The sequence below is a fragment of the Culex quinquefasciatus genome, chromosome 3 (assembly GCF_015732765.1).
Source record: "Culex quinquefasciatus strain JHB chromosome 3, VPISU_Cqui_1.0_pri_paternal, whole genome shotgun sequence".
Lineage (NCBI taxonomy): Eukaryota > Metazoa > Arthropoda > Insecta > Diptera > Culicidae > Culex > Culex quinquefasciatus.
In genome coordinates, this window is record NC_051863.1 from 77,897,751 (window position 1) to 77,915,370 (window position 17,620).

General features: G+C 39.0%; 3 protein-coding genes across 3 annotated transcripts in view; 1 reads left to right on the forward strand and 2 right to left on the reverse strand.

The window, feature by feature from the left end:
* Positions 1 to 4,066: 4,066 nt before the first annotated feature.
* LOC6037771 (L-galactose dehydrogenase) lies at positions 4,067 to 5,634 on the reverse strand. The gene is made up of 3 exons (XM_001847598.2): positions 5,424 to 5,634; positions 5,094 to 5,373; positions 4,067 to 5,036 (listed from the first exon to the last, which is right to left on the reverse strand). The coding sequence occupies exons 1-3, from the start codon at positions 5,564 to 5,566 to the stop codon at positions 4,413 to 4,415; spliced, it is 1,047 nt and encodes a 348-aa protein (XP_001847650.2). The 5' UTR covers positions 5,567 to 5,634; the 3' UTR covers positions 4,067 to 4,412.
* A 4,182-nt stretch (positions 5,635 to 9,816) lies between these two features.
* LOC6037770 (L-galactose dehydrogenase) lies at positions 9,817 to 11,318 on the forward strand. Its single transcript, XM_001847597.2, has 3 exons — positions 9,817 to 10,246; positions 10,315 to 10,594; positions 10,648 to 11,318. The coding sequence occupies exons 1-3, from the start codon at positions 10,104 to 10,106 to the stop codon at positions 11,269 to 11,271; spliced, it is 1,047 nt and encodes a 348-aa protein (XP_001847649.2). The 5' UTR covers positions 9,817 to 10,103; the 3' UTR covers positions 11,272 to 11,318.
* Positions 11,319 to 11,505: 187 nt separating this feature from the next.
* LOC6037769 (transforming growth factor-beta-induced protein ig-h3) overlaps positions 11,506 to 17,620 on the reverse strand; it is a 29,167-nt gene continuing 23,052 nt past the window's right edge. The window contains exons 4-8 of the mRNA XM_038259751.1: positions 14,335 to 14,499; positions 14,004 to 14,271; positions 13,425 to 13,941; positions 12,282 to 12,997; positions 11,506 to 12,216 (exon numbers count right to left, since the gene is read on the reverse strand). Coding sequence (XP_038115679.1) covers positions 11,740 to 12,216; positions 12,282 to 12,997; positions 13,425 to 13,941; positions 14,004 to 14,271; positions 14,335 to 14,499 — 2,143 coding nt within the window. The 3' untranslated portion in view covers positions 11,506 to 11,739. The remainder of the gene's footprint in view (positions 12,217 to 12,281; positions 12,998 to 13,424; positions 13,942 to 14,003; positions 14,272 to 14,334; positions 14,500 to 17,620) is intronic.

Consider the following 17,620-nt stretch of genomic DNA (forward strand, 5'->3'; position numbering starts at 1 on the left):
TGTGGAATTAGTGTTAATTTTAAAAAAATCTTTCGTTTCATACAAATCTAATTGAATTACTGTTCATCAAATCAAATGCCCTGATGAGCAACAAATCAAATTTAAAACTCCATTGTCTAAACAATAATGGCGTCAAGTTTCAAACTTCCTCCGCGTCATGGTACTGGTTCAACATACGATTATGATGATGCCATTAATTAGCCTTTCGCGCCTAAACCACGCAAAGACAATCATGTTCAGCATGTTATACTAACCGCATGGCCACCACAAGGTGGAGCATAAAAACTGCGCAAACTACAGAGGGAGGAAAAAGCCCATCGGAAGAGGACGATGTGCGGTTTTTGAAGTGTAAATACTACAACCCACAAAGGAAAACTTTTTCTCCATTTCGATTTTGCGCCAGAACAAGCGCTGGAAATGGTTTGTTTGCTGTTGCCACAATTTGCATTACAGAAAGACGGAAAAGAAGTTTTTTTTTCTCGGAAAAATTGTCTGTTGGCATCCCTGCTAGCTGAGTATCGCACATTACCTTGAACGACAGAATCGTAACATAACAAGAGTCGCGGAAATTATGTAATTCCATCTGAGAAAGAGCAACCACATTGATTGAACTGTAATTGAAACGAACTTCATCCAACGCCCGATTGATAACGGTGTATTAACCTTATTAGTTCTGTGTGTTAAGTCCGATTCTGCCTGTCTATAAATGATGCTTTTCCTAGATTGCGCAATTCTTCTACGTTAGGCGCTACTTTTTCCTGTACCTTACGTCACTCGTTGTGCACTTCTTATCATAAAAATAAAACGAAACGATGTTCATTTGCCACCAAGAGCCGGCTACCGCTGCAAAAGTGGATGTTTACTATACTAGTAACAGGTTTTTAAAAATGTAGGCTAGTAGTAGCAATGTTTTCACCCCGGCAATTTACTTCTTTCCTTGCCACTACGCTTTTCCCTCACTTGGGATACAGGCAGCATCAGCTGGTCAGTCGGTGGCTCTACTAAATACTAGTTTCCCATCAGCACCGAGTTAGTTGGGCTGGTTATGCTACTGGTGAGTTGATGTGTACAACATGAGACATGACATGTGGCTATGTAGATGACGAGTTCACGCAGCGATTGAGTTAACGCGTCAATGAGTCAGTAAGTTAATGGTACTCCGCTAACATGACGTCATACATAATTTTAATTAAGCTTCCGTGTAGTTCGAAGGAATCGGGACTGCGGGGTGTCTAGGGACAGCAAACGTTTGTGTTATAAAGGTAGGGATAATCAAAGTATGGCCCGCGATCCCATTTTGAATCATCATGTAAACACGGAAAGGAAATCCATCGCCCAATCAACGGAGAGATTTTCCTGGTTTGATTTTGCTTATAGGGTATTTTAACCATTAGTGGACCCCCTAGTAGACCCGAAGCACATTTTTCACAAATTTTCAATATTTTAAGCACTTTTTCATAACCCTTTGTACAAAACAATGAAATCTGAAGTCTTTGAACAATTTTGACTATTTGTTTCATCAGTTATTTGTTTTTGAGCAGAAAAATAGCCATTTAAAAAAAAGTTTTTTTGCCTTGTTATGGACCCCCTTTTCCTATAATGGACCCGGGTCCATAATCCGATTGTGGACCCGGGTCCACTATAGGCAAACTGTTATTTTGATACCAAATTTAACCGATATTTGATGTTTTGATGCATGGTGTAGGTCTAATGATAGATATAATGAATAAAAGATGGATTTTGCTCACTTTTCATTATAAACAAATATGTTTTGTTAACAAATTTGGTTTTAAACAACAAAAACCTAACATACATTTAAACACATTCATTTCCGAAAAGATCAGAGAAAACGTTTCAAAAACCACTATAAACATAAAAATAATTGTAAAAAAGTAATCTTGATGCATTTTTTCCATATTAATAAAATAAATGGTTGACCGAAACTAAATAATAGATTTGTTTACAGTTGCTGATAAAACCACGCATATTTATTAAAAAAAAAGTTTTGTTATTGATTTATTATTATAAAATATCATTTCAAACTGCAATTATGATGCTTCAGTTAAGTACAATCAACTATAGTTTTGAATAATTATAAATTCTTACGGCTTCAGAATTTTTGGTACTTTTAACATGAAAACAGCTATATTTATACAGCAATTCCATTTGAAAAGAGCCTAAACCAAAAAAAAAGTTCTCCGATCGGGCTCAAAATTTTTCTGGGGGTTCCTTGGCCAAAATAATTAGACCCGTATTTTTTTGTTTGGCCATTAGGGTGGCCTACATCGTGCTAGGGTGGTTCAAATAATGGCAATTTTCGTCATTTTTCGCAAAAACCACTTTTTTCTAAAAATCATATCTCCGCGCCATTTCATCCGATTTTAGCTGTCTTAGACGCAAAAGAAAGGTGATGAGTTTGGCTATTTGGGAAAAATAGTAAAAAGTTCCAAAAATCTAGCTTAACTATTGAAAAAGTCGTATGAAAACTTAAAATGGCGTTTTGACCGTGTCTGGACCAAAGAGCCTATGTCTGAAAATATTTTTATCGGATTCCTCGGAAAATTTCACATAACATATCAAAAAATTGGCGATGTCGAACCGTACGTTTTGGAGATACGATTTTTTGAAAATAAAAACTGCGTTTTTCGACGCGCCACGCGCAAAAACGGGAAAATGACGAAATCGGCAAAAAATCAACTTTTTTCACTAAAACTGCGATAACTTTAAAATTTCAGCGATGACCTATACATGTCTGGGTACCAAAATTTTCGTAATTGAGAGACGCAACTTTTGGTACCATAACATCATGAAAACTGGGTCTAATTATTTTGGCCAAGGAACCCCCAGAAAAATTTTGAGCCCGATCGGAGAACTTTTTTTTTGGTTTAGGCTCTTTTCAAATGGAATTGCTGTATACTCATAATTGAAAAAATATGCATTTAGGTTGATAACAACAAGCATTTATTGTATGTATTAGAGAAACTTTTGCTTGAATACACAGTTTTCTTCATTTTTGAAGGTTAAATTAACAGGGGTCCACTTTTGGAAAAGTTTGGATTTCGTTGTCCTATATTGGACCCCCCTTATTTTTGCTCGAATATGGCAGTTCTTCGCTTTATTTTAGTAAAGATCCTTAAACTTACATCATTTCGACTTGCTGAAGTTAAATAATCAGTGAAAAAATGATTGGACAGTTAATTCAATTATAAAATAAAAATGCAGTTTTGTTGTGAAAATGCTAGTGGCCATGGCTGATTTCAGATGTCGAACTCAAAACACTTATTTTGGTGAACTGGACGATTCAATGTCAGTCAACATTGTTTTAAATGATGCTGAACATGCCAAATAAATGATTTGTAGACAACAACACGCTTGAAATTGTGATTTTATTGAATTTTTCATCAAAAACCCTTCAGAGGGTCCACTATAGGAAAGGGGTTCACTAATGGATAACGTACCCTATTTTCCAAAAAAAAACTCTAAGCCATCGATTTTTTAGCTAAAACTAGTAGCTGAGCAAAATCAAAACCAGCAACATAGTTTTGCTGATTTGTTTTCGCTAATTACTGCCAAAAAATCTGACAGCAGAAAAACTAGCTAATTTTTTTTGCGTAGTTGTCTTATTCATCTCAGAGTTGATTGACGGAACACAACAAGCGTTTGAACTAAATAACAAAGAAGCAAAATTTGTGTACCTAGTAGGTAATTTGAAATTTAATAATCTGCTGGATTGTGAAAAAAGTCAGCAATAGGGTCCAAAGCTCCATTAAATACTATGCACAAATGTAAAAAATACGATTATATATTTCTGATCACTTTTTTAGGACCCAATTTCAAAACAAAACTGGAAGAATTAATGAAGGGGAATTTATTTGCAAACTTGTTCAAATCAGCAGAATTATGCTTTAAAAACTTTTCTCACAAAGTTTTACTCGAGAACCATCAATGTAACTTGTAACATCATCCAACACCCCAACATTTGAGAGCATGTACTCGGCACCCCCAAAAAAACATGAAATCTACCCTTTTAAGAGTGAATAAGAACATTACCAATAACAAAGATTTCTTTATTTATTTCTCCACTTATTAATTTTATTTATTTGCGTTTAAGGACCACTTAAGGTGAAACAGAATACAGAACTTATATCAATTTCTGAACTCGACGGGTTGCTTGCTATTGGCCTATTTAGCTTCTGCAAAAAAAAAAAACAACAAACTTTTTTGGTTACGGCATTTTACATAAGGGTGCTCCCAAAAACACGAATCGTGATTGGTTTGGATATGGCACGACATTTTTTTATAAAACTTTTGTTCAAATTCAAATTTGACGGTATTGGCGTTTTTCTCAAAGGTGTTTTCACTCTAGTCGTTCAATATGGTGCTGGCTTCCCGTTTCACCTTAACTCCTAAATTTATATCTCCACTGAGTTTATACCCTCCCAATACCGTTGCAATTCAACACCTTCCCAGTTTGAATGCTCTATTTTCGGGAACACACTTTTTTCCAAATAATTCAAAACATTCCGCTCCTTTTCAGTCAGACCACTGAAAAACGCCTCCAAATTGATGTTCACCAGATGCTCCGTTTGTATTCCCGCGAGAAACGTGGCCGGTCCGTCAAGTTGAATGAAATGATACATGGCTAGTTTGCCCAGTTCAACTCCTTGCTGCTTACAGTACTCGCTCGCCTCCCAACAGATCTGCTTTGTATGCTCATGAGCCGGATGCCACGATTGAGGTCCCGCATTAGTCAGCATCCCCATGGCATGACCAGCAGCACAAACTATTCCCAAGTTGTTTTTTTCGAAAAATGGAAGATATTCGGCTAAAGAATCATCAATCAATGTGTAACGGCTATAACTGAGAACGGTATCAAAACGTTCAGGAGCTCCGGTTATTCCTTTTTTAAGAACATCCAGAGGATATCCTGTAATTCCAATGCATCGTAGCTTTCCTTCATCTCTCATTTTCTCCAATGTGGGTAAAGTCTCATTCCATATGACACTCAAATCTGATGCAAATTCTACATCGTGAATCTAAAATGCTCCAAAATTAATATTCACGTAAGAATTGCACTACCTTTGATCTATCACCTGAACTAAATCCAGATAACCCACACCGAGCAGCTTCAAACTTTTCTCCACACTCTCGCGCGTCTTTTGGGCACTGTAATCGAACATGTTCTCGTAATCCTGCTCGTAACGTCCCACCTTAGTGGCAACGTAATACGCCTGACGAGGCACAACTTTCAACGCTTTTCCAAGAACCTCTTCGGAACGACCCTGACCGTAGAAGGGAGCCGTATCGAGATAGTTGATACCTTTGCGCAACGCCAAGTGTACCGCTCGAATTCCTTCCGTTTCTTCGAATTTTCTGTAAATATTCAAAGTTGGATCATGGAAAGAACTTGTTGTGAAACTAACCCAAAGAGTGCACTAAAGGGTGCTGTGCCAAATCCTATTTTCGATACGCGCAGCCCAGTTTTTCCTAATAAATTATACTGCATTTTCCGGACACTTTCTTCATCGTGAAAACCTTTCACAAACGTCGCTGGGAACTGATCCATGTTAAGTGTAGATGAGAACTGACGACTTTCTGACTGATTTTATAAATAGTTCATCGATGATGTTATCAGTATGGCGTTGAGTGTTTATTTTGTGATACAGCAAATTTGTAGCAATGAACTTCCAATAGTGAACTAGTTATTTATTACCCAGCTCAACATTTTTAAAAACAATGTGAATGATTTTTACCTTCCTCACCTAACTGAGGAAAGGCTATAAAATCACTCGAAAAATGAATTTCTTAATTTGACGTCCTGTACATATCGACTAAGAATCAAATTAAGAGCAAATGTCTGTGCGTGTTGTGGGATTTTTTTATTCTTAACTTATTATTATTGGGTCCTTTTAGGTGTTGTGACCAGGTTAGGACCGAGGATCGGTAAACAGCTAATATATAACTAAAACAACTCCCTACTTCGAGATCTTGTAACTGACAAAAGATTGATGACCTGACAACCATATTTAAAGAAATGAGTGATACACTCAACCCCCGGTGGTTGGTCACTTTTTCGTTTGACACTTTTTTAAGCTTGTACCGTCGGTTGGTCAAAGTGACGAACTGTCACTTTTTACACGGTGCTGACGCACACTATCAAAACAAACATTTGATAGTGTTTGTGAAATCTATGTAAAAGAGGAGTCAAACTAAACAGTGACCTCGTTCGTTTGACAACAGTTGGGGTTTGAGTGTAAAGCTATACGTGTTAAACTTGTTAAAGGGGAATGATGATATTACAGAGAAACCTCTTTTTACGCGGTGGCGTTACGCTTTTTGTTTCGTAAATTTCTCTTAAACCACACAATATTTTTTCAAGCTTGAAAAAGCGTTTTGTAGATCTGAACAATACACCCACAAATTGCATTTAAAAGATTGCAAAAATGTTGCGTCGTTCCAGAGAAATCGACAAATTCCAAAAACGTAACGCATCGCGTAAAAAGAGGTTTCACTGTATTACTAAATGTATTCAATATATGAATGGGAGGAAGGCCATAACCATAAGTAACGTTTTTGACATAATCTTTGAAAAAAGCCGCTCCATAAATATTTGCTTGCATTGAATTAAGAGGCAGTATTTGTAGATTCTGTTCGGTTTGTTCTAGAGGTCGTATTGAGGTGCTCCGATTTGGATGAAACTTTCAGAGTTTGTTTCTCTATACATGAGATGAACTCATGCCAAATATGAGCCCTCTACGACAAAGGGAAGTGGGCTAAAACGGGCATTGAAGTTTGAGGTCCAAAAAACATGAAAAATCTTAAAATTGCTCGCATTTCCGTAAAACTTCATCAATTCCAAATCTCTTAGATGCAATCGAATGTTCTTTTGAAGCTCTTCAAAATGTGCCATAGACATCCAGGATTGGTTTGACTTTATCTCATAGCTTTTGCAAATTACTGTTAAAAATAGATTTTTTTAAAACCTTAATAACTTTTTGCAACAGCCAACAACACCCATACTCCCATAGGTCAAAAGTTAGGGAATTTCATGAACTATAAGCCTACGGTATTAACTTTTTGGCCAATCGCTGTTTTTCTCATAGTTTTACATTTTTTCTATAACAAACATTTTACATCGTTAGTTTTTGCCCTGTAGGCCTCCATAACGGCACTTTTTGGTCTCCATTTTGACGTATTCGGAATTCTCAGTAAATTTTACATTAGATTGAGATGTTAGAGTTATGAATTTGATTAAGAAAATAATCAAACAAAACATTTATGAAAAAAAGTTAGATTTTTCATACCCTGTGTTCAATACGTCAAGTAGGCGAATGCCTGTTTTACCCATAATCCGACAAAATGCTAAATAATATTTTCATTAATTCTAAATGGAATTTTTTCCAATCAAATTCAAAATTCCAACACCTCAGTCTAATGTAACATTTCCTGAGGATTCCGAATAGGGAAAAGTGGGGCAAGTGTAACAAGCTAAGGAAATGCTCGTTATAACCCATTAAATAGTTTAAAAATCTGTCGGATTTTATTATAATCATCTTATTCTAGGTCTTGACTAAGACTTTGTCAGAGCATGTTTTAAAAAAAACCTGTTTTTTGTGTAAAAAATTGATTTTAAAAATTTTGATTTTCCGTACGTTCTACTCAACTAGTGGGGCAAGACGAACAACCCGTTGGGGCAAGAGGAACAATGCATTTAAAAACATGTTAATTTGCTAACAATTGAACTGTTATCACTTAGATACATCAGATTAGAATGTATTTGAAAGGTTTCTTCCATTTTTAGACTAAATAATAATGTTTTACTTAAAATTTTATCGTTTTCACGAAAAAAAATATTATTAAGATAATAAATAGTAAATTTTCATAATATCACTATGTTTTGTATGGACAATTTTTTTTAACAAATGTTTATCAGTTTTTAAGTACTTTCATGTATTTATTTCCCAATAAAATATGTTGTTGCAGCAATTCGTTATTTTTTTCTATACTAAAAATCCATATGGTACACTTGCCCCACCTGAACAAGATTTTTTAAAAGCTCTCAACAAAAATAACCAGGAGTTAAATCATACTCTCTAATAAGTGCAAGTCATTGGTTGGAACACTACTGATCTAGGAAAAATAGCATTTTGATAAAATGAGTCTTAAAACGAACCCTAAGCCTTATTTTGTACTTTCCAAATATTATAAGAAAACAAAGGTTTTGAAAAAACTTCATTAAATCTTATGCCCCGTGGCGTTTACGTCGTTTTGACGGTTATGTGGTAGTAGAATCAGCTAATTGCATTGCTAGCAACAATTCCTCATACTGAAAATAATCAAAATTGTAAAAATTACGGCCGTACGAGCGATTGTTTCTCTTGCCCCGTATGGTCGTCTTGCCCCACCTTCCCCTATGTCAAAATTGAGACCAAAAAGTGCCGCTATGGGCCTAGAGGGCAAAAACTAACGTTGTAAAATGTTTTTTATAGAAAAAATGTAAAACTATGAGAAAAACTGCGATTGGCCAAAAAGTTAATACCGTAGGCTTATAGTTCATGAAATACCCTAACTTTTGACCTATGGGAGTATGGGTGTTGGAGGCTGTTGCAAAAAGTTATTAAGGTTTTAAAAAAAAAGCCATTTTCAACAGTAATTTGCAAAAGCTATGAGATAAAGTCAAACCAATCCTGGATGTCTATAGAACATTTTGAAGGGCTTCAAAAGAACATTCGATTGCATCTAAGAGATTTGGAATTGATGAAGTTTTACAGAAATGCGAGCAATTTTAAGATTTTTCATGTTTTTTGGACTTCAAACTTCAATGCCCGTTTTAGCCCACTTCCCTTTGTCGTAGAGGGCTCATAACGTCATGATTCGAATTCCCGGACGCTTCGAATCCCGGACACCTAATCTTGTCTTATCAATTACTTGGATATAAGTTCGCATTATGAATGTCAAAACTGTGTTATTTGATGAATTCTAACATCAACTTTCATTTAAAGTTTGTTTGAACGCTAAAGTTAATGTCAAAACATTAAAATAAAATAAAATTATAAGATTACCAAAAATGCGAAACATTTCACGTGAAATATTTCATGGGCATCCGAAGTATCGGGAAGGCAAAGGCGTCATCCATAAAGTATGTCACACTCTAGGGGGGGAGGGGGGTCTGAGAAAGTGTGACATAGCAAAAACGAGTGTCCAGAATTCGAAGCAAAAGTGTCCGGGATTCGAAGCACAACAAGTCATTTTAATTTTCAAATTCTGATGAAAAATTGTTCGAAAAGACATATTTTGCATGGATTCTCTTAAAACTGACTGTTAATACTACTACCTGATGATATTTGTTCATTCCCAACTTAAAACATTATTTTTTGTCAGCTTTAACGAAATGATATGCTACTAAGTGTCCGGATTTCGAATCGTGACGTTATTTGGCATGAGTTCATCTCATGTATAGACAAACAAACCCTGAAAGTTTCGATACGACCTGTTTCACATCGGTGAAAAACTCTCTCTTAATTTCAACACTTTTCTTCTAAAACGTGACGAAAAATCAGCAGTAATTAACTTTAAATTTATGCTGTTCTGCGCAAATTATTATTCAACGATGAATTCTTTTGAGATTTTTCGAAAGTAAAAGATTTCAAATAATTCAAATGACCGCAACAGCCTAACTTTCCGTGCGATGCCATAAAACTTAATAATAAGCTCAACGTACTGAGCTTTCACCACTTACCATGGTGGTGCACCATAAACACAGGTGTTGAATGCAACTTCTCTTTGATCTGACGTTCTATGGTTTGGGCGGATCGCCTCAATTTTGGTTGAGATTTGTTTGGAACCTACATTCTTTGATTCACTTGTTAACATTTATAACATATAATTTTATACATTTTCTTTTAAATTATCGGCGAGCCCTTATCAAAAAGTTCAAGATAATAATCAAGTGATAGTAGCACTTGTGGTATGCAAGTATTCTCAGACAGTGTTTTAATTTACCAAACATTTGAGCAGCATTGATAAGAAGTACCTACACGGAACAGAAACTATAAAGAGACTATCAGTGCTTAATTTAAAATACAGCCAGTTAGCATCTATCCATGGAGCAGTTACCACCAACTTTTGTGAATGGTTTTCACGATGAAGAAAGCGTCCGAAAGATGCAGTATAACCAATTTGGTCGAACTGGCCTCCAGGTTTCTAAAATATCCCTAGGAACCGGTACCTTGAGCAAGTTTTACGGGTAAGATACCTTCTAAATGATCATTTTTTTTTTCTGAAACTAAAATATACAAATACATATTACTTAAGGGATCTCGATGCAGCAACCGGCATAAAGGCAGTCCACCAGGCACTGCGCAAAGGAATCAACTACGTTGACACGGCTCCGTACTACGGCCAGGGACGCTCCGAGGAGATTCTTGGCCAAGCGTTGAAGGATGTGCCACGTCAGGCGTACTACGTTGCCACTAAGGTGGGACGTTACGAGCTGGATTACGAGAATATGTTCGATTACAGTGCCAAAAAGACACGCGAAAGTGTGGAGAAAAGTTTGAAGCTGCTTGGTGTTGGTTATCTGGATGTGGTTCAGGTTTGATGTGATGAAGGTTAAATTTTCTTGATTTTCATCAATTTCTATTGTAGATTCACGACGTTGAATTTGTGGAAGATCTAAGCATAATTTGGAACGAGACCTTACCCACGCTGGAAAAGCTTAGAGACGAAGGCAAACTCAAATTCATCGGGGTGTCCGCGTACCCAATGGATGCCCTTAAGAAAGTGATCACCGGAGCACCGGGTCGATTCGATACCGTTCTATGTTACTGCAGAAACACACTGATTGATAACTCGCTCAAAGAATTCATTCCGTTCTTTGAAGAAAATAGGCTCGCCATAATTTGTGCCTCCGGTCACGGTATGGGCTTGTTGACCAACGCGGGACCCCAGCCATGGCATCCGTGCCAAGATCAGACAAAAGAGATCTGTTGGGAGGCGAGCGAGTACTGTAAGCAGCAAGGAGTTGAACTGGGCAAACTAGCCATGTATCATTTCATTCAACTTGATGGACCGGCCACGTTTCTCGCGGGAATGCAAACGGAGCATCTGGTGAACATCAATTTGGAGGCATTTTTCTGTGGATTGACCGTGAATGAGCAGAATGTCATGGAGCATTTGAAAAATAATATATTCACTAAAATCACCAACTCAAACTGGGAAGGAGTTGAAGTGCAACGTTACTGGGAGGCAATGAAAGCTCTCAAAAAATAAGTGTCGACATTGAGAACATGAAATGGAATATTATTTTAATAACAAAATATATTTCTGTTCAGTATGACTCAATGCAGATTCAATGTTTGTTGTAGAGATAATAGTTTTTTTTACATCATTAGTTTGTCCTTACAAGTCTTCATAAAGTTCAGTAATTGCATAGTTGTTCGGGGTAGGTGGGATTTTACGGAACATGAAGTAAAAGCACGATTAACTCAAAACAGCAGAAACGAGTAGATTTTGATAATTTTACATCTTTATTTCGTCATTGTATAAATATGAGATTTATTCGTTTCTTAACTCATTCTACAGTGTTTGTGTTGTACAGTTCCGTACTTGTTGAAATAATTAACAAGCAGAAGTGATTGAGTTCGTATAGCGAGACACTTTAAATAATAAACTTATTTAGATAATCAGATTATTTCGGTGCACCTCACGCAAAGAATAGAATTCCGCGCATCCGCGTTCTCACTTGAAGAAGAACGTGAGCGGACGGGCGAAGCTGGGGAATCCCTCGGAGTCAGCGCGTCGTTTCTTCTGCACACTGATCACATCGTTGATCTCATGAATAATTCCATTCTTGGCAACAATATCACATTTGGTTACGCCTGCATTCTGCACCTGGGGGCGGCGATCACGGTTCAGCTTCAGCCGTTGCTGGTTAATGGTCTCGATGGTGCGGATGAACGGCCAGTTGGACTGGACGATTCCGGCGCAGCAGATGACGTCCGGCACGATGTGCGACCTGATGACGTACTCCAGCTCTTCGCTGTTGTCCATCGTTTGGTCGTACCACTCCTTGACCTCGAGGAAGACGTCGTTTTTGGGCACGAAAATGGTGAGGCTCTCGTTGGAGGCGTTCAGGAGGTCCGTGAGGTTGGCCTTCTCGACCAGTGCCAAGAACATGCTGTACTCGGCGTTGGTTTTCAACGCGTCGAACAGATTCTGATAGGAATACGAGAGGAAAGATTAGAATTGAAAAATGCGTTTACAAGTGGGGTTAAATTTACCGATTTTGGAGATTCCAGAACCTTGTCGACCTCGTGCACCACGGAACCACAAGTCTCATCATCGAAGTGCATCAACCTAGCGCAGTTTACCGTCGCACGGTTCAGAACGTTGCTGAACACGGGATTCGTGGTGTACAGATTCACTCGCAGGTCGCTTCCGGTGGCTGTTTTAATCATGTTCTCCTGCAGATCGCACGTTTTGATCAGCGGTTCCGCCACGTGATATTCGAGGAACTCCTTGAGACGCGCGTTATCCTTCAGACTCTCCGGATGTTCCTTGAGTTGCTGAATCCAGTACTGTCCAGCCCCGCTCTGCTCGAAAGCCTTGTCTGAGGGAATGAAGAACGTTCGGTTGGTCATCGCATCGAACTCGTCCTCCAAACCGGCGTCGTCGATGAGCTGCTTGAAGATGGTCAGATTGCGATTAGCCAGCGCGTTCGAGATCGGCATTCCGCTGTCCGTCGGCAGCACGGTATCAATGATGTGAACAACGCCGTTCGTGCCCATCAGATCGGTCTCCTCAATGCCGGCGATGCCATTGATTCTCAGCCGCTGCATCTTCTTGTCGGACGTCATGTCCTCGGTTTCGCTCTTGGCAATCGAGGCAAACTCAAACTCGAGCTTCTCGCTCAACAGATTGTAGGTCGACGTCTTGACACCGTTGATGGCCGCCAGCGAACAGAACGTGATGTCCAAGATGTGGTTCTTCAAGATATCTGTGGGAGAGAGAATGCAATCGTCAACCTTCGTCCGACGAAACTAGGCCCATAACTTATTGGAAGCACAACTTGCGGAAGCACGCTGCTGAGCCAATAATCTGTTTATTTTTCGAGTCGTGGAAACTTTAACAATGCGCGAAATGATTACCACGCGAATAGCTGAGAAAAAATGCTCGCAGGTCAGCATTGTGTTTGACCAAGCATCCAATTAAAAAGCGTCCAACAAGTGGTCATCGAGTCGAGTCGTTTAGAAAAACCAACTCAATCTCAAGAACCATAACGTCGCGTAACCAAATGACGCCCATACTAAATTGCTATTCCAGCGGCGTTCCGTCTGCGCGCATTATTAAGAATGGCCACTCCAGTGGAGCATGTAAATGAAAGATGATGAATCATCGGTCGTTACTGTTTTGTTTCAACTTACTTGTGGCACAGCCATTTCCAGCCTTCAGCTTTCTACGAATGTCTTTGTCCAGCTTCAGGAAGGCATCGTCGTTGGGCGCAAACACGGTAAAGTGCTTATCATCTCCGACCTGCTCAAGCGTTTTGTCGAGGCCAGTCTTCTCGAGAATCGTCCTCAGCACCGTCAGATCGTCACGATTGCGAATGATGGTCATGATGTTGTTACGCACCGGCATCAGCACTCGATCGGCCACATGGACAATGCCCTTCTCGGAGACACGGTTCAGCTTGACCAGCGGCGCACAGTTGGCCGTGTACCGGTAGGGATGGTCTCCGCTGCGATCCGAGGGCGCACGTGGGAAGATGTTGATTCGAATGTTAGTGTCTGCCAGTTCCGTCTTCAGCAATTGCTCGTTGCTAACGTCCTCAATGTGGTAAGACCCGTTGACGGCGTGCGCCAGAATCAAATCACGCGCGGTCATTCCGGAAGCATCTGCCTGACGTTTCGCACGACCCGACGGGTCAAATGCAACCAAGTTCTACGAAAACAAAAATAAACCCATTAAATCCACCACCCATCAAAAAACATCAATTAACTCACATTCTCCCACATCTGCTCGGCAAACTTGGTGTAAGCGCCGTCCGGGGTCACAAACAGCGTCAGGTCCTTCTCCAGCAGTGACTCCAGCCCGCTCTTCTTCAAGGTCGCCACAAACTCCTTGGCGCCGAGACGCTCCGCGGTTTCCGCCATCGAGTACAGGTCCACCTTCTCACACTGCGCATTCGGGGGTCCATTACGCGGCCGTGCATAACTGTGACAGCACTGGCGGGTGACCTTAACGGTGCTCTTCTGGCCATTATTGTTTTTACTAGTGGAGAAAGAGAGAGAAAGATCAGAAACGCCCCCGCGTGCACCAAGCTTTTAAACTTACACCGATTTGCAGACGTGCTTGTTCTTATGCTCGGCGCACGACTCAAAGTTCAGATTAATAAAGCCGAAACTTTGGAAGTTGCCGCCGTCCACCGCGATCTCGGTGTTCTCGGAGTCGCCGTCGACCTCCTCCTGCTGCTCTTCACGCTCGACGCACACGTTTTCTCTGCGGAAGAAGAAACGATTCGTGAATGCTTAGGGGTGTGCGGTTGCTTTTTTGCGCGATCTTAATTATTCACTCGCTTTAAAATTCAGCCATCGTGCGCTCATAAAAGTGTCGTAAAAAGTTTTAACAGCTCACTAAATTGGGAAGGGACACACTTACATCCGAAGATTTTAGGCCAGCGTTATGGTTAGGTTCCACTCCTTAAATATAGTGAGCAATACTTTATACGATATTCCATATTATTTATAAATACTGAATTGCTTGAAATCCCAATGAGACGCACTACCACTGCTTATAAAATACCTCAGCTTAAAAAAGTTCATACAAGTTAATCAAAAACGGCCCACAACATTTCTACTATATAATAAAAGATTATAATTTTAATTGTAAAAAGAAATACGTAGAGGTATAGTCTAGGACACTACAACAATTTCTGCATACTTATTGTCATATAATACACTCAACCCCCTTTACCGTTTGAAACTTTTTTAGTTTGTACCCCATTGGTTGCTCAAAGTCAAACTAAAAAGTGACCAACTGTCACTTTTTACACGGCGCTCACGCACACTATCAAAACACACGTTTGGTAGTGTGTGTGAACTCCGTGTAAAAGGGGTGTCAAACTAAAAAGTGACCCCGTTCGTTTGACAAGAGTTGGTGTCAAACCATCGGGGTTTGAGTGTATAGGAAATGTTAATGCCAAATTGTCCCAAGAAAAAAAAAACATTTTTAAAAAACATTATCAAAATCACATAAACTAAGTTAAACTTCGCCGGGTCCGGTGGTGTAGTGGTTAGCGTGATGCCTCTCACCTCAGTAGGGCCTCGGTTCAATCCCAGACGGACCCGGTGGCATTTTTCGAGACGAGACTTGCCTGATCACGCCTTCTATCGGATGGGGGAGTAAAACGTCGGTCCATTTGCGTAAAAGAGATTTTGGGTGACTCACCACACATAACCTTCGGACGCATGAGCAGAAATTTACAACAGAGACCACAAAAGACCCGGGGGCCGTCAAAGTGGATTGCTTTGCTTTTTTTTAGTCAAACTTTCTACCATAATATTTTTATAAACTTGAAGTGTTCTTCTTTCCTAAGGCTACCAACTATACAGATTTTTTCCTTACCGTACGGATTTTCAACCCCATTCGCGGGATATTAGCAGGCTGAAAAATTTTGAACGGAATTTCAACAACATTTCCTAAACTTTTAAACGTTTAACAAAAAATGGGTGAACATGGAGATTTGTTTCAGCAAATCACGGTTCATTTTGCGAATATTTTGAAATGTGCAAGTTCTCTCAGGAGCAAAGCGAAGTTTGTAAGCTGCAAAAACGACACATTTTTATTTTATCTAAATAGCAGTTTTTTTATACGATGGTGTCATATCGGCAAAGTGTAAAGATTTTTGATCAGCAAGAGTTGGTAGTCTAATTCTTTCCTATGCTTTCTAAAGATCAAAACTTGCTTTGACGATTTTTTAGATCGAAGCCCTTAAAAAGCACTAATTGAGAGCAAATCGATTAGATTATCTCACTCCATTTCGTTTAATTTATTACATTAATATAATCGAACATTTTCACAAAGACATCAAGCCTTAGTAGACAATGTTGTCTGAGTAATCATGTTTGAAGCGCAAAAATACGCGAATTTAATGAGATACATTTTAAATTTACCCATAAAAATATCATTTATGAAGTAAGCTAAAATTTGCTTGCGTTATATTTTTCAAATCTCCTCAGCCAAAAAAACTTCAACGTTCCAATTTTAAGTTTGAAACAACTGCTAAGACACGATATCCGCTTACAACATGTTTGGCACATTGCACACATACTAAAACAATGCTGTAAGCAACAATAAATAATTATAACTAATCTGAAATAAGTATTTCAAAATTCCCCAATCGAACCATATTGCAAGGCACACCTCAATCCAATTTTTGGCAAGCAACCGGTTCGGCCTGGTGGCACTCCCATCCGATTGCATCGAAGTGCATTTTTTTAATAAAAATCTTCACAGCCTCCCTCTTCTTCGCGTGCATTGCTGTTTCGGTTTTTGCCTTTCCTTCATGTTTCGCAAAAAAGCCCCAAAAAAACAGAATGGTTTTCTCGTTCGTACAATTAATATATTCGGCGAAAGAAGAGTTGAAAGAAGTAATCTTGCTGGCTGAGTCGACATTTGAACGTTTCTTGGAAAGACTGTGTGTAGGTGACTCAGCAGACGATGAAAGTTTGAAAGTTGTTGTGGTCAACAGCTGGCCTCAGGGGGGCAATCCCAATTGTGTGTTGTTTTTTTTATGGTTGATAAGTAAATACATTAACTGCCCATTTGCATAATTTATAATTTGTTAGATTTACTGTGGTGGGTTGTGTAACCGTGTTACTTTCAACCTTTCTGTTTCATTCGTTGTACTCGAAATTTCTACACAGCGATCTCGGGCTCAGTTATAACGATTGTCCCAACGGAAGTTTACGAATGGACCTTTGTTCAAGCACACTCAGTCGACATCTTCGAGCTAACCTTGAACCTTCTATTGCGACCCAAGACTTGAACGCTGATCTTGACACAGTCGAAGATTGCACCCTTTGTGTAAGCCCCTCTCGAACGACTTTTTTCTAAAGCAGATTCCCACGTCAAGCGATTATAATGGAGTTGGAGTTCAAAACCGCATCGGGTCAGCTCTACTTTACCAACGAACTCACTCACCCGGCTGGACTAAACTAATAATGGAGAAGATGATAGCAGTTTGAGAGCGCTAAGCTAATTTAAACGAAGTAGCTATAATGAAACGAGTCGTTTTGTATTCCGGATTTCTGCAACTGTAAACGAGCGACATTGTAAAGGTTAATTGATGCAAATTAGATCGGAAGAAAAAAACAGTTTAATGGGGCTGTTAGCAAAAAATGTGAACAAATCGTTGAGTTAAGAGATATCGTTAAGCATAATGCTCATCTTAAAGTTATACAACGTAGTTTCGAGGGTTGTGATCAACGTGATCCACATTAGACAAAGAAAAAAATATATATATTTTTTCAATCGAAAATTTTTCAATTCTTTATTGCGGTATTCAACAAATCAAGAGACATCTTAAGAAAAGATTAATGGAGAAAATTAAATATTTTTG

Excerpts from the sequence above, each read along its gene's own strand:
- LOC6037771 (XM_001847598.2), bottom strand. The coding sequence starts at position 5,566 with ATGGATCAGTTCCCAGCGACGTTTGTGAAAGGTTTTCACGATGAAGAA. Across the intron at positions 5,374-5,423 it reads CCCTTTAGTGCACTCTTTGG|AAAATTCGAAGAAACGGAAG; the intron begins GTTAGTTTCACA and ends GAATATTTACAG. Across the intron at positions 5,037-5,093 it reads GTTATCTGGATTTAGTTCAG|ATTCACGATGTAGAATTTGC; the intron begins GTGATAGATCAA and ends GGAGCATTTTAG.
- LOC6037770 (XM_001847597.2), top strand. The coding sequence starts at position 10,104 with ATGGAGCAGTTACCACCAACTTTTGTGAATGGTTTTCACGATGAAGAA. Across the intron at positions 10,247-10,314 it reads ACCTTGAGCAAGTTTTACGG|GGATCTCGATGCAGCAACCG; the intron begins GTAAGATACCTT and ends ATATTACTTAAG. Across the intron at positions 10,595-10,647 it reads GTTATCTGGATGTGGTTCAG|ATTCACGACGTTGAATTTGT; the intron begins GTTTGATGTGAT and ends TTTCTATTGTAG.